The sequence below is a fragment of the Ochotona princeps genome, chromosome 2 (assembly GCF_030435755.1).
Source record: "Ochotona princeps isolate mOchPri1 chromosome 2, mOchPri1.hap1, whole genome shotgun sequence".
Lineage (NCBI taxonomy): Eukaryota > Metazoa > Chordata > Mammalia > Lagomorpha > Ochotonidae > Ochotona > Ochotona princeps.
In genome coordinates, this window is record NC_080833.1 from 7,366,181 (window position 1) to 7,380,984 (window position 14,804).

Genomic DNA, 14,804 nt, shown 5'->3' on the forward strand with positions numbered 1-14,804 from the left:
AGAGAGAGGGAAAAAAAAAAAAAAAAACAGACAGATCTTCCATCATCTGGTTCACTGTCCAAATGGCCGCAATGGCTAGTTACACTTGACTGAGGCCAGCAGCCTTCAGCTCCCTGGGATCTCCCACATAGGTGACAGGGGACCAGGGATTTGAGCTGTCAACTGCTGCTTTCCCAGGTGCATTAGCAGTGAACTGGATTGGGAATAGAGCAGCTAGAACTGAAACCAGTGCCCATATGGGATACTGGAGTTGCAGGCAGCAATTTAAGGTGTTGTGCCACAATGTTGACCCCATATGTCATTTTTAAAAAATTGCTATTTATTTGAAAGGCAGAGAAACAATGACATAGAGAATATTCTATTGTCTGGTTCAATTCCCAAATACCTACAACAGTCAGGGCTGGGTCAGGCTAAAGCTGGGAGTTTGAATTCAGTCTGAGTCTCCCGCGGGAGTAGCAGAGTCTCAAACAGTTAAGCCATCACTTGCTGGTCCTCAGGGTGTGCATGAGCAGGAAGGCGGAATCAGAAGCCAAGCTGGAATCGAACCGAGGCATTGTGATACAGGATGTGGGTGTCCCAAGCCATGACTTAACCACAGCATCAAACACATGCTCTAGCAAGTGTCAAGGTTGAGGCAGCTGCCCAGGGCAGTCCCTAGGAAGACCCAAGGCTAGATCAGAGTGGGCTGCAGGCTTCCAGGAGAGGCCTGCCTTGTACTGCGATCTTCCTGTATGGCCTTGAGTTAGTCCCTGTATGGACAGTGAGAGCTCAGAGCTGACTCAGCAATTCCAAAGATGTCATCTTGGGGTACTAGGTTTCCACAGCAAACTCACTGAATTATAACCGTGGGGGGCTGGCCACCGAGGCCTTCGGTGGCCACCCACAAACAGCTTTGCACTCTTCCTTACCACCTTATTTCACAGCTGACACCTACAAAATGCAGGAGGACAATGTTTTGCTATTGGCTCTTGCACTGCACCCCAACAAACCAGGCTAGAAATGAAAAGGAAGGGACCCAGTACCATAGTATAGTAGGTTAAGCCTCTACCTGAAGTGCTGGCATCTCCTATGGGCACTGGTTCATGTCCCAACTGCTTCACTTCCCACCCAGCTCCCTGCTAATGTGCCTGGGAAAGCAGTGGTAGATGGCCCGTCCTTGGGCTTCTGCACTCACAAGGGATACTCAGAGGAAGCTCCCAGCTCCTGGCTTCAATCTGATCCAGCCCTGTCTGTTGTGTCCATTTGGGGAATGAGCCAGAGGATGGAAGATCTCTCTGTCTCTCCTTCTCTCTCTGTAATCCTGCCTTTTCAAATAAAAAAGTAAATTTTCAAAACTGTAAAAGAAATCAAAAGGGAGTAACTTGTGCTCACGTTCCTTAATACAAACTGAAACCAAGTTATCTGTTTGACCTTGACCCCTCCAGAAATCTGGAGATTGAGAGGTAGGTAGGTATGATAATGAAGTCCCTTCTTCACTGATCTTTTTTCCTTTGATCCTTTAAACGTAAGATGTGTTTATATAGAGTTACACACACACACACACACACACACACACACACACAGAGTGTAAGGGAGAGAGATCTTCCATGCACTGGTTTACTCCCCAAATGACCATGCCAGATAGGCCTAGATCAGATTGAAGTCAAGAGCCAGAAGCTTCCTCTAGGTCTCCCGCTTGGACTTGGGACCATCTGCTGCATTCCCAAGCCATAAGCAGGGACGTGGATGGGAAGGTGGGGCAGCCGAGACACTATCTGGTAACCCAAATGGGATGCTGGCACCAGAGGCAGATGCTTTATTCTGCTGCACCACCTCACAGGCCCTTTATTGCTTTAATCCTTGCACAAAGTAATTCTGTCTTCCTGTGTCTGCCTTACAAGGAAAATCACATGAAATGACCAGCGTGCCCCTGCTCCTTTGTTTTTACTTTTGTCCATCTTTCTCAATAAAATGAACCTTTTCTGCTTAGCCCATCAGAAACCTTATCTTATTTAAGCGCAATCAAATGCTATCCGATTCTAGAATCACAAAGTCAAGTCAGTGGCGATCTTTAAGCTCAGCGTGCTGTCTCTTGTCCTTCAACGCAGCCATGCTTAGTCCTCAGTGTCTACCGTGCCGTCGGCTCTGTTGATGTCGATTTTACTGCTTGTTCTTCTCTTCTGTCTGGCTGGCATATAAACCCCATAGTAGCGAGGATTTAACAAAACAACAGCTTGAGGATGTGTGTGGCAGGGGTAGTGATGCAGCACACTGAGCCATATTTTGAGACACCCACATCCCTTGTCAGAATATTGGGTTAAAATTCTGCCTTCACCTCAGATACAGACTTCTTCTAATGTGCACCTGAGAGCAAGCGGGTGTTGGCTCGAGTACTTGAGTTTTTGCTATCCTCATGGGGAATATGGATGGAACTCCTGGCCCTTGCCTTGTGCCTGGCCCAGCCCCAGCTTGGCATCTGGCATGTGCAGGTGAACTGGAAGATGGGGCATTTCTCTTATTCTCTCTCCCTCTGCAGTTCTGCCTTTCATATAAATATGTATGACACATTTTTAAAAGATTTATGTTTATTGGAAAGTCAGATATACAGAGAGGAGGAGAGACAGAGAGGAAGGTCTTCTATCTGATGATTCACTCCCCAAATGACCGCAATGGCCGGTGCTGCGCTGATCCAAAGCCAGGAGCCAGGAACTTCCTCCAGGTCTCCCACGCAGGTGCAGGGTCCCAAGATTTTGGGCCACCCTCGACTGCTTTCCCAGGCCACAAGCATGAAGCTGGATGGGAAGTGGAGCCTCTGGGATTAGAACCGGCGCCCATATGGGATTCCGGTGCATTCAAGGCGAGGACTTTAGCCACTAGGCCACCACGCAGGGCCCTATACAGGACATATTTATGACATATATATGACATGTCATATATATATACACACACGTACATGTATATCAGTTTTATTGATGGATAATTTACATAAAACGCAATGTATTGGTTTTACCTGTGCATGAAAATAAAATTTTTTTAAAAATTAATTTTTATTGGAAACACTGATCAGATTTATGGAGAGAAAGAGAGACAGAGAGGAAGATCTTCCATCCGCTGAGTCACTCCCCTGTAAGGTTCGCCAACCACCAGAGAAAGAAAAAAACTTTAGCCAACAGTTGATAAGAGGTCTTTACTGGGGGTAGTCCATTCTTGGGCCTTTTCTCTGCACAACAGAGAGGCCAAGGGAAAGCGGGGAGCTGCGGGGATGAAAAACGCAGACAAAAAAGGCACTCAAAGAAGCGTGCAGAAGGCCTCTCCAGTCCTTATCAAGAGATGAAATGCTGGCCTGAGCACATCATTGGTCCACCAGGGCTCCGTTGCCCTCGTGACGTGCCAGATCTGCACCACCCCTTCTGCATCCAGCTGGAGGTCCAAGTGACCATAAACTCCACCCACCTCCATAGCCAAGGTAACCATTATTCCGGCCTCTTGGTAACAGGAAAAAGGACGATGAAGTCAATCTGTCTACTTCCTGCTGAGGAAGGGCGTAGTCCCTATGTGAGGAGTGGCAGAGGTTTCACGGGCACCGGAGTATAGGAGTGGAGAAGCATCTATTTGAAGGTGACCCATGAGGCATCACGGATTTTTTTCTTGGACGGATTTTTTTCTTAGCTAACAAGGGGCAATGGTTAGTAAGAGGCCTGTATTTATTAGTAGAGTGAATACTGGAGTGAGCCATGACAAGAGTGGGGATCTCCAAATATTCAGACCAGAGTTGTTGCCGAGTTTTGTAAATTGTTGAGCCAGTTGCATACTGATTGTGAATTTTATATTCTAGCTTCTATTATGCCAGATTCATTAATATAGTAGCAACATTTTTCTTCTAAAAATATGCAAGATCCCCCCTTACTCGCAGTTAGAAGATCCAGTGCTCAACAGTTTTGTAAGGTAACTTCTGCCACTGATGTGATCTGTCGTATGGAAGGGTCTGTTTAGTTACTGGGAGGCAGAGTAAGATTATTAATAGGATTGAAGGCAGGAGAGACACCTTGGCATTTAAAGGTTATTGTGGTAGGCCCTGTCTGTAAAAGTTTAGAAGGAGTTCCATCAATACCCATAACTGAGATCTGGGAAGGATATGTATGGCCGGCATGAGCAGGCAACACAGAATAGGTAGACCTTGGGTCCACCAGGAAATTGATGGACTTACCCGCCACCTGAATGGAGACCCGGGGCTCAGCCAGGCTGACGGGGATATCTGTCCGTAGGCCCTGCTAATCTCCAGTCAGTTCCAAGAGTTTGGGTTGGCCAGGTAGGTAGGACTGCTCCAGGGGAGGGTGTAGCATTCCATGGAGGTGGATCGTTAGACTCCCACATTGGGCAATCTGATTTTCAGCAACCTGTTTGTCTGCAGCATGGACATGGCTTAGTAAGCCTGCAAGAACCTGGGTTGGGGCACTGTTGGGACCAATGACCCTCCTGCATGCATTTAAAGCAGGCTCCTGCTTGTGCCCAGGCTCCACGAGGCGTGGCTGGCCATAGTGCCGCCATCAATGCCTTGGACTGAAGGGTTACCTTTTTCTCTAGTCTATCCCGCCTCGCCTGTTCAGCCACCTCCTTACGAGTATTGTAAACTTTAAAGGTCATTTTCACCAGTTCTTAATTAGGGGTTTGAAGGCAGGAGGTCTGAGTGACACCTAGTTCCTACACAAACTCCGCCCACCTCCATAACCATGGTAACCATCATCCCCAAGTGGCCACAGTGGCCAGAACTGAGCTGATCTAAAACCAGGAGCCAGGAGCTTCTTCCAGGTCTCCCGCGTGGGTACACAGTTCCAAGGCTTTGAGCCATCCTCTACTGCTTTCCCAGGCCACAAGCAGGGAGCTGGATGAGAAGTAGAGCAGCTGGGACACAAACTGGCAGAAATGGATTTTAACAGCAGTATACGGCCTTGTGATCACCACACCATCAAGATAAGGCCCAGCTACATCATCCTCCCCACCCCAATTTATTCCTGCTCCCCGCCCTCCCCACCAGGGACCACCCTGCCCTCCACCCCAGTCACCTGGCGCCCTCTGACCTGCCTGCTCCACTACAGGTGTGGAGGTGTGGAGTCAGGACAGGGGGAGGCTCACACTGCCTCAGGAGTGACTCAGCCCATAGGCATCCTTTCTAGGCTGGCGTCACAAGGGTTGATAACTACTATAGTAAATTTCTAATTGCAGTGTGTATCTTGTTTCCTGTGTCCTCTGGTTTTATGGGAGTTGGTTCACTTCCCCAAATGCCCACAACAGCTGGGGCTGGGCCATGCTGAAGGCAGGAGCCAGGAACTTTACCTGGGGCCTCCCACATGGAGGTGGAAGGGCCCAAGCACGTGGAACCATGATCCATTGCTTCCCAGGCATTTTAGCAGGGAGCTGGATGGGAAGCAGAGCAGCTGGGACTTGACCAGGACCCTCATGTGGGATGCTGGAGTTGCTATGGGTGGTTTAACTCCACAGGGCCTGAACGTTGGCTCCCTTGGGGATTTTCTGTGCCAGGTAATGTCTAGGTGTTTAAGAAACCTTTGTGAAAAAGAGGAAGTCTTTTTTGGTGAAGTTTTCAGGGTGGGGAAAGAATATAGTCAGTCTTCAGCATACACTGGTGTGGGAGAATCAGGATGGGCTGGGCTAGGTCTTGGCCTCTACCGAGCCACCTGAGAGCTATGTCTGGGTGTGGACCAGGTGTGGCTGGGCTATAGCTCCCAAAAGCAAGAACCAGAATGAGTGTGAGCCAGTTGGGCAAGGTCACTGTTCCTGCCAGAGCAAACCAAGTCAGCCTGGGCTAAGGACCCACCAGTGTGCATGAGATCTGCCCCTGGAAGAAGATCTGGTAGAGGAGCTTGGGAAACTCCTTTGTCGGGACTCAGTCCCTGCAGGTGAGCTCAAGGACCAAGACAAAGAGCAGCTCAGACCAGGCCAGGTTACAGTACTCACCAGCATAAACGTGGCTCATGTATGGGGATGGGCCATGCTGGGACAGTTCATGATACCCACTGGCAAATCTGAGAACCATGGTGTGGGACAGGCTGGGTCACGACACAGCACCAGCCAGTAAACATTAGGGCCAGGACTGGGGGCTGGCTGGGCCAGGCTGGGCGGCAGCACCCACCAGCGTGAGCTAGAACTTGGGGGCAGACCAGGTCAGGCCAGGCTACAGTACTTGCTGGTAAATGCTGAGGTGAGATGGGCCAGGACCAGACTGGGCTGTGGCACCCACCAGCATACAAAAGACCTGGTGTGTGCAGGGTGTGAACCTGGTAGGGGAGCTGTGGGGACTCTCCTACTGGACAACTGATCCAGTGAGAGCTGAGACTGGGGGCAGACCAGGCTGGGCAGGGCTACAACACCTGTTGGCCTGAATGTGAACTGGGGTGGGGAGAGCCAGGCTGGGCTAAATGACTATATCCACTGGTGCAGGCATGAGCCAGAACAAGGGCAGGCTGGCTGGGATTTGCCACAGCATCAGCTGGCAAGTTCTGGGACAGGGTGAAGTCTGGTTGAGCTAGACTGCAGAACCACCTGGAGAGTGCAAGATACAGGGCTGGGAGTGGGCCCAGTAAGGAAACTGTGGGCACTCCTCTGATGGACTGCAACTCCCACTGGCAAGCATGAGAACAAGGACTGGGGGTGGGCCTGGCTCAACAGGTGGTGGCACCTGCTGGCACGAATGTGGGCTGAAGGGTAGAGTCAGCTAGGATGAGTTAAGCTCCAATGCCCAATTATGCATACATGAGCTGAATAGGAGGTGGGACAGACCAGACCAGTCCACTGCACATGCTGGCAGATACAGAAACTAGGTCTGGGGGCCAGTTTAGTGGGGTTATTGCGGGTTGCTCTGACTGGGCGGCAGCTCCCGATGGTGTTATGTGAGGGCCAACTGTGTGGAGGGCAGGGTTGGGCTGGGCCGCAGCACCCATTGGTTTGTGTAGAAAATGGGGCTGGAGATAGGTCTGATGTAGCAATTACAATGAGCAGTATGGACGTAGGCTGATGCGGGCAACAGCATGAACTGGACCCTGTACAGATGGGCACACACACAATAGATAGGTCTGAAATCACCTTGGACAAGATTTCTTTTGAGGATCCTCCCAACTAAACTGCTGGACTCATAACTCCAGCTATGAGGAGAGTGGCAGGACCTGTGTTTTGACAATGGAGTGCATCTGTCAAAACTAGACCTCTTTAGTAACTTTGACAGAGAAGTGGATGGCATACCCAGATGCACATGGAGGATAGGTCAGACCATTGGAACCTGCAGAAGACACCTGGTACCATAGCAGAGGAAGAAGGGCAGAACAAATTGATCAACTACCCCAGTGAAGCATGTTAGCACACACCCGAGCAAATGGAGACTCGGAGTGGACCGTGTCAGCCAATGGACCTTGGGAGGATATCCTCACCCTTGCGTCTGTGGGATCGACAGCATTTCAGAACTACAGAAACCATTCGAGCAGAGCCCTTGAGGCATGCTGCACATCAGGGACTTTGGGATGACATTGGGTGGCCGTTCCCCATCCGCGGGTACTGAGATGGTTGCGAGGAGGCTGGGTGTGATTTCTCCCCTTGCCTCTCCCTTTTCCCCAGATACAGGAAGAAGGAAAAGAAAATGTGGAAACAAAGGTCTCACCCATTTCTCCCCTGATTTGGAACCATCTCACCCTCATCAACTATGTAAACATCATCAAAAATAAAATTAAAAAAATACAGTCTGTGTGTAAAAAAAGTGAAACCATCTCAGGTTAGCAAGCACCGCAGGGTCACAGAGGGCAGCCTTGGATGAAGTGGTCCGTGAGGTGGAGCATTTGAGGCGTAGCATGAGCTGACGTTCAGGTCCCGCTGTGTGCCACAGAGGTCGCTGAGCACCGGGAAGGGCGTAGTTTGTTGGTGATGTTCCCCAAGCATAAAATACGCTTCACTCAGCAGCTTTTTTGCCAGTTGGTTACACGTTGAAAGGATAGTATTTTGGGCATACTGGATTATATATGGTCCATCAAAGTTAATTTCACCTTTTAAACATATACTGAGCTGGGCACCGTGGCACATCTGGTTAAGCTACTTCTTGGGACACACCTCCACACGCCCTGTCCTGGTGCGTCTCAGAGCCAGGGCACCTCTGCCTCTAATCTAGCTTGCTGCCAGTTCACCTGGAAAAGCAGAGTGTGAGGGTTCAGGTGTTTGGGACTCTGCCACCCCTTGGAGCGACCCAGAGGGGAATCCAGGCTCCCGGTTTCAGCAGTCCCAGCCAGGGGCTGTCACAGGTATTTGAGGGAATGAGCTAGTGGATGGAATACCTCTCACTGTGTCTCCCTCTCCTGAAAATCTGTCTTTCCAATATATCCTAAAAAAAAAAAAAAAAAAAAAAAAAAGTGCAGTGATCGCCTATGTTGCTAGTGCGTGTAACTTGCATTGCATTTCCTGCCTGGGAAGGCCTGGAAGGCAGGAGGCAGGAGGAATCCGACACAGCTGGGACACAAGGTGGGGGAGGGAGGGCAGGAAAGAGCGGCTGGAATTGGAAGGAAGCAAACCCACCGGGACCCTGGGATGCGCAAATGCACGCAACTGCAAGGGTGTGGGTGTTCCCGGGAGTATGGCCGGGATGCTGTCTTAAGAAGGGAAGGAAGTGGCCTGCCCCAGTAGTCCCTAGTGGCTGCTGCGCGGGTGGAGGACAGACTGCGCGAAGCACATTAAAGGGCAGTCGCGCCTTCCACGTGGGCGATAAGCCGGACCCCAGTCCTCCCTGAGTCCGGCTATCCCCTGGGCCTCAGTTTCCCCGCCTCGGGAGCCCGACCCAGCGGCTCTTGGCAGAGGCAGCAGGCGCCAGGGGGCGCCTCCTCGATGGCTCGGCGCTCGGCTGGCCAGGCGCCGGCGCGTCGCCCGCTCGATTGATCGGGTCGGGGCGGGCCTGAGCGCCGCCGGTCTGCGCCATTGAGGAGCGGCAGAGCGCAGGCAGAGCCGGGCTGGGGCTGCGGCCGGCGACACCTCAGGTAGGGGCCGGGCAGGGCCGGCGCGGGCCGGCGGGGAAGGCAGGGTCGGCGCAGGCTGGCGGGCGGCCGCTCGGGCCCTGCTGGGGAGCGCGGCGCGCGGGCGCCGGCGTCCGGGCCCTCCCGGCTCCCTGGGCGCCCTCCCGGCTCCCTGGGCGCCCTCCCGGCTCCCTGGGCGCCCTCCCGGCTCCCTGGGCGCCCTCCCGGCTCCCTGGGCGCCCTCCCGGCGGGGACTGCTGAGTGCCAGAGCCGGGCAGAATGCAGCCAGCCCGGGGTCCCTGGCTGGGGTCCCAGCAGCCTGGCGCCTCGGGCTGGCAGCTCTCCGCCTTGGGGCCGCGGTGCGAGCCCCCCGCGTGCTGCCCAAGTCTTCCTCTGACGCCCGGGAAGGGGGCGTCCACTACCTCTAACCAACCTCTTTAGGCGAGCCGAGGGTGAGGTGGGGATCACACCAAACCCAGCTTGGTTCCTGGTCTTCTCCTTCCCTCCACCGGCACCAGCCCCTCCAGACTTTGTATGGGACCCCGGAGGGGGACTTAGGGCTTAGGGCGGGCGGCCCGCGTTCCCCCGCACTCCGGGCCCGGAGCTCCCTGGCCCCCTCGGGGAGGGACGCCCCGCTCCAGTTGCCAGATCTGCCTGTTCCCGGGTCTGGCAGCCTGGCCGGGCAGGGGCCTGGCTCAAGGTCACACCCGGCTGCCTGCCCCTGTGCCCAGGGACACCTGTCCCATGGTGGGGTGGGGGCCAACGCCAGGCAGCTACCCGGGAGCCCTGCTGGACTGTAAACACTTGGGGATTCTGGTCGATCTGGCGCCCTTTCCTGCCGCCGGATTCCTAAAGGGAATCCTTGGAAGTGGCCTCTTAGAGCTGCTGGGGGTGCTGGCTGGTCTGGGCCTCCCGAGCAGGGTCAGGGACCTGTGACAGCACCCCCTCCCACCCGCTCCGTGTGTTTTTCACCTGGGCTTTTACTTCTTCCACCTTCAGAGCCAGCCGGACACGGCCTGAGCTTGTGGACAACTTGTGTGTGGTTGGCAGTGGTTTTCCCTTTGGGGAGAGCGTGTGTGGCTGGCACTTCAGAGCGCTGGCAATGAGGGCTGGACTTAGTGGTAGCAGCCACAGTAATGAGGAGTACTCTGCTTTGGCTCCTCCTCCTGGTGCGCCTGCAGGTCCCTCAGGCACCGGATTAGTTTCACATTCTGTTTTCATTTACTTGCTTACCGTTGCGATAGAGCAATGCTCCTTTTATTCAGACTGTTAAACATTTCTTGTTTTAAAAATTTTGCTCCTGTAACCATGTCTTTAAACAAATGCCCAGTCATCCCTAGCAGATTGGTGGCATGGTACAACTGCGACCTTAAACAGAAAATGAGGAAATAGTTTACCAATTTTTTTGAACTCATTGTCAATAAATAAAAGTGTATCTTGGTCCCTGCGCGATGGCCTAGCGGCTAAAGTCCTCACCTTGAATGCACCGAGATCCCATATGAGCACCGGTTCTAGTCCTGGCAGCTCCACTTCCCATCCAGCTCCCTGCTTGTGGCCTGGGAAAGCAGTTGAGGACGGCCCAGAGCCTTGGCACCCTGCACCTGTGTGGGAGACCCGGAAGGGCTCCTGGCTCCCATTGGTGCAGCACGGGCCGTTGCGATCACTTGGGGAGTGAATCAATGGGCAGAAGATCTTCCTCTCTGTTTCTCCTCTCTGTATATCTGACTTTGGAATTAAAAAAAAAAAGTGTGTATTGTCTGGCAGGGGAAGATTCTGTTGACAAGTCAGTCTCAGAGGGTGGCATAGCGGTGGCTTAGCACTTCTGGGGGCTTTGTGACTGGGCTGCTGTTCAGGTGGTAGGCTTTGGTGTCCCTCACTTGAGGGGGGCTCAGGGCTAGGAGAGGACCCCCAAAGCAGGCTGCTTCCAAGCAGAGTGCCTGCTTCGTTGACTCTGGAGTGTCTGGCATAGTAGGGAGGGGGCCTTCCCGCAACATGTTGCGGGAAGTAGTTTTTTTGCCCCAAAGCGGGAGCAGGTGCACAGTAGCTGTGTTGAGTACCTGTATAAATGTAAGTGTTAGTTTTAGAGAAGGAGAGACAGAGAGGAAGATCTTCTGGCTGATGATTCATTCCCCAAGTGGCTGCAGTGGCCAGAGCTGTGCCAATCTGAAGCCAGGAGCCCAGAGCCTCTTCTGGGTTTCCCATGGGGGTGCAGGGTCCCAAGGCTTTGGCTTTGCTAGGCCACAGGCAGGGAGCTAAAAGGGAAGCTGGGATGCCAGCATTAGAACTGGCACCTATATGGGATCTCAGCGCTGCCAGCGTGTGCAAGGTGAGAACTTTAACCTCTAGGCTACCGTGCTGGGCTCTCATGTTAACTCTTTTTTTTTTTTTTTTTAATTTATTTTTATTGGAAAGTCAGATATATGGAGAGGAGGAAAGACAGAGAGGAAGATCTTCCATCCGATGATTCACTCCCCAAGTGACCGCAATGGCCGGTGCTGCACCGACCCGAAGCCAGGAGCCAGGAATTTCCTCTAGGTCTCCTATGCAGATGCAGGGTGCCAAGGCTTTGGGCCATCCTCGGCTGCTTTCTCAGGCCACAAGCAGGGAGCTGGAAGGGAAGTAGAGCACATGAACAGTTGTCCATTTGGTGCTCGAGAGACCGAGGACTTTAGCCACTAGGCTTCGGTGCTGGACCCCTGAAGGTGTTTCTTGAGTTGTCTTGATAGCGCTGATGTGTGTTCAGTTTCATTGATCTGGGGTTGAGAAAATCTTTCCAAAGTTTGTTGGTTGACAAATTCCACTTTGGTGCAGCCCCAGACTTAGGAGCAAGCTGCAAAGCTTGGCCATGAGAGTGGTCCAACCTGTTCTGCTTTCTATCCTCTGATGAGGCAGTTAACAACGTCCCCTGCTGGCCTAGAGGATTCTGGTTTTTGTAACTATTGGCTGAGGAAGTTCATTCTGTCAGCATAGTTTTGTGCCCAGGTACCATAATGCAGGCCCCAGGCACTGCAGAAGGTGCCAAGGCACTGCCTTCTCCCTCTCGTTTGTATTATTTTATGAATGAGCCTCAAGAAGAGATTTGTAGAACGTAGTTGGGGCAGTCTGGTGAGGATCATTGCAGAAGGTAAGTTTCATTCATACAAAGATGTCAGAGGGCATCTTTGCCTTTCGTGGGCAGTGTTGTCTCTGTTGATGCTTGGGCCGGGTCATTCTCGGCTGTGAGGGGCTTGCCTTGTGCTGTAAAGAGGACGTAGCCCCCATTGTCTCTACTCGCCGGATGCCAACAGCAGCTGCCACAGTCAGGGTGATGGGAAGTGTCCCTGGACACTGCCAGGTCACAGGCAACTGAGAACTCACTGATCAGGGCAGTCTAATGGGAAGGCAGACCCCTGAGCAGGTTATCTGAAAGCTGAACAGATGTTGAATGAGAGGTACTTTTTGGTCCACTTGTAAGAGCATCGAATACACTTGTTAGTGTATGGAAATGTAGAGGTGTCAGACAGCCTGCGTTTACTGACGTGGTACATGCTGCTGCCCCCATCTTTTTAAAACCTGTTCTTTAGTTTACCTCCCGTCAGGCGGAGTAGGAAGTCAACTTAGAAAATCATCCAGTTTTCTGCTGATTTTTTCCCCCTCCTTTTATAGATTATTCCATAACCATGAGTGAAAAAAGAATAAAAAGTGATGCATGATTTTTTAAACATCTTTTCCTGAGAACATAGTCATGTTGGAAGGTCTTGTCGCCTGGGTTCTCAATACCTATTTGGGGAAATATGTCAATAACCTGAACACTGACCAGCTCTCCGTGGCACTTCTCAAAGGTGAGTGGCATGTGTACCCTTTGGTCAAGTGTGACTTGGCAGGGGCTGCGTTTCTGTTTTTCTCTCTGTATGTATGTATTTGTTCTGTTGACAGTAGCAAAAACTAATACCCAGCTGGTTTTGTACTAAACGTGTCTAAAAGGTAATTATCTTCTCCCAAACGACTGCTGATTATTGTAGAGTAACTGAAGCATGTGGCTATATTGGTGTAGATTTTAGGGAATGATTAAATTCTTTGGAAGTGAAATAATTCTGGTTACTGTGTGTACTATGGTTGGTATGTTTTTAAAAATATTTTCTTTTTATGGAGCATTGTGGAGGCAGCCATGTTGTAGTGACAGTTTCATTAACTTTGGCTTCAACTATGGTTTCATTACTAATTTTGAAATTGCTAATATTGAAATTCTGAGCTTCAGTTTCTTTAGAACTAGGGAAACAGATTTCTACAGATTGCCAGTGATCAAGTGGAATAATGTGTGAAAACCAGCAGCCTCTGGCATAACGATCATCCTAAATGACCGCCCGGCAGAGCGCTGGGAACTCGTCCCGTGAGGGCTTCAGTGGGCTTCGTGGCGGGCTGGTGGTAGCAGGACGGCCTGCAGTGTGAGGCCCTTGAGATCTTCTTGGCCTGTGCTTGGCACATGCAGCCCACGATTTAGTGTGGGAATTGGAAACCGCCTCTTCTCGTGTTCTTCGTTTTAATGGAACTTCGCTTGGGTCTACTTATAATGGAGCCCTTACCCAGTGAGAGGGCGAGGTCAGTCTGCAGGCCCGTGAAAGCGTCGGAGGCAGAAGGCAGGCCTTGGCCGCAGGGAGAGCCCAGCTTCCTGGAGGTACGTTTCAGGGGGCCCCGGACAGGCTGGGAGAACTAGCAGTGGCAGAGGTGTTGGCCTAGTGTACCAGTTGAACCCCAGGGGCTCACTTGTCCTTTCTGAGTTTTTCTGACACGTCTAGCCAAGGGCTGCAGCCACAGTTGTCTTCCTTGCGTGGGAAGCGGAAGTGGCTGCTTTCCTGGTCTTCTGCTTTTCCTCCTGTTGCCAAAAGGGAGATATAAGTAGAAAGCGAAAGTGACCTGCCTGTCCAGGAAGTGGATGCCTTCAAGACACAGATGGTATGTCAGGTTCCCCTCTGGTCGCTTGGTGTCTGGTCCCTAGACATGTTGGAACTGACGCCAGCGTAAGTTGTGTGAGATGAGGCCAAGGAAGAGAAGTGCAGACCACCACTTTGCCAGCAAGAGAATGCTCTCTCAGGAAGAGCAGGTGCTGAAGAACTGAATGGGCGCAGACATTTATGGTGTCAGATTTATCAGTCAAGACCAATAGCTGATTTCTAACCTCTTCATTTTACACAAAATACATCTGGTTACAGCAACTGTTTGTGTGCCTGGAGCTACTTTTATGTGTTATTTCCTCTTTAGAAAGTGTTCTTCTCTGTGGCTTTGAATGAATTTGTGGGATTTGAGAGCTGTTTGTGGAATGGAAAGGTGCTTTCTCTTTCTTAAGTGTTGTTATGGTCCATGGGCCTGGCGTGGTAGGCTAGTGGCTTACTCCTTGCCTTGCAACCATTAGGATCCCATATGGGCGTGCCAGTTCCACTTCCCATCCAGCTCCCTGCTTGTGGCCTGGGGAAGCAGTAGAGGGTGGCCCAAAGCCTTGGGACCCTACACCTGTGTGGGAGACCTGGGAGAGGCTCCTGGCTCCTGGTTTCGAATCAGCTCAGCTCCGGTTTTCACTGCCACTTGGGGAGTGAACCAGCGGATGGAAGATCTTTCTCTCTGTCTCTCCTTCTCTCTGTAAATCTGTCTCTTCAATAGAAAATAAATTTTTTATAAGATTTATTTTACTTTTATTACAAAGTCAGATATACAGAGAGGAGGAGAGCTAGAGAGGAAGTGGAGCTGCCAGGATTAGAAACAGTGACCATATGGGATCCCAGCATGTTAGAGGCGAGGACCTTAGCCACTAGGCCACGCCGCTGGGCCCAAAAATAAATAAATCTTTAAAAA

The 14,804-nt window shown here is 51.6% G+C and overlaps 1 protein-coding gene across 3 annotated transcripts in view; it reads left to right on the forward strand.

The window, feature by feature from the left end:
* Window positions 1–8,799: 8,799 nt before the first annotated feature.
* VPS13D (vacuolar protein sorting 13 homolog D) overlaps window positions 8,800–14,804 on the forward strand; it is a 262,915-nt gene continuing 256,910 nt past the window's right edge. For 2 of the 3 annotated variants that reach the window (XM_058675405.1, XM_058675416.1), the window contains exons 1-2: window positions 8,801–9,002; window positions 12,624–12,799. In XM_058675405.1, coding sequence (XP_058531388.1) covers window positions 12,703–12,799 — 97 coding nt within the window. In that variant the 5' untranslated portion in view covers window positions 8,801–9,002; window positions 12,624–12,702. Of the gene's footprint in view, window positions 9,003–12,623; window positions 12,800–14,804 lie in introns of all 3 variants that reach the window. The other variant, XM_058675413.1, reaches the window with a different exon arrangement.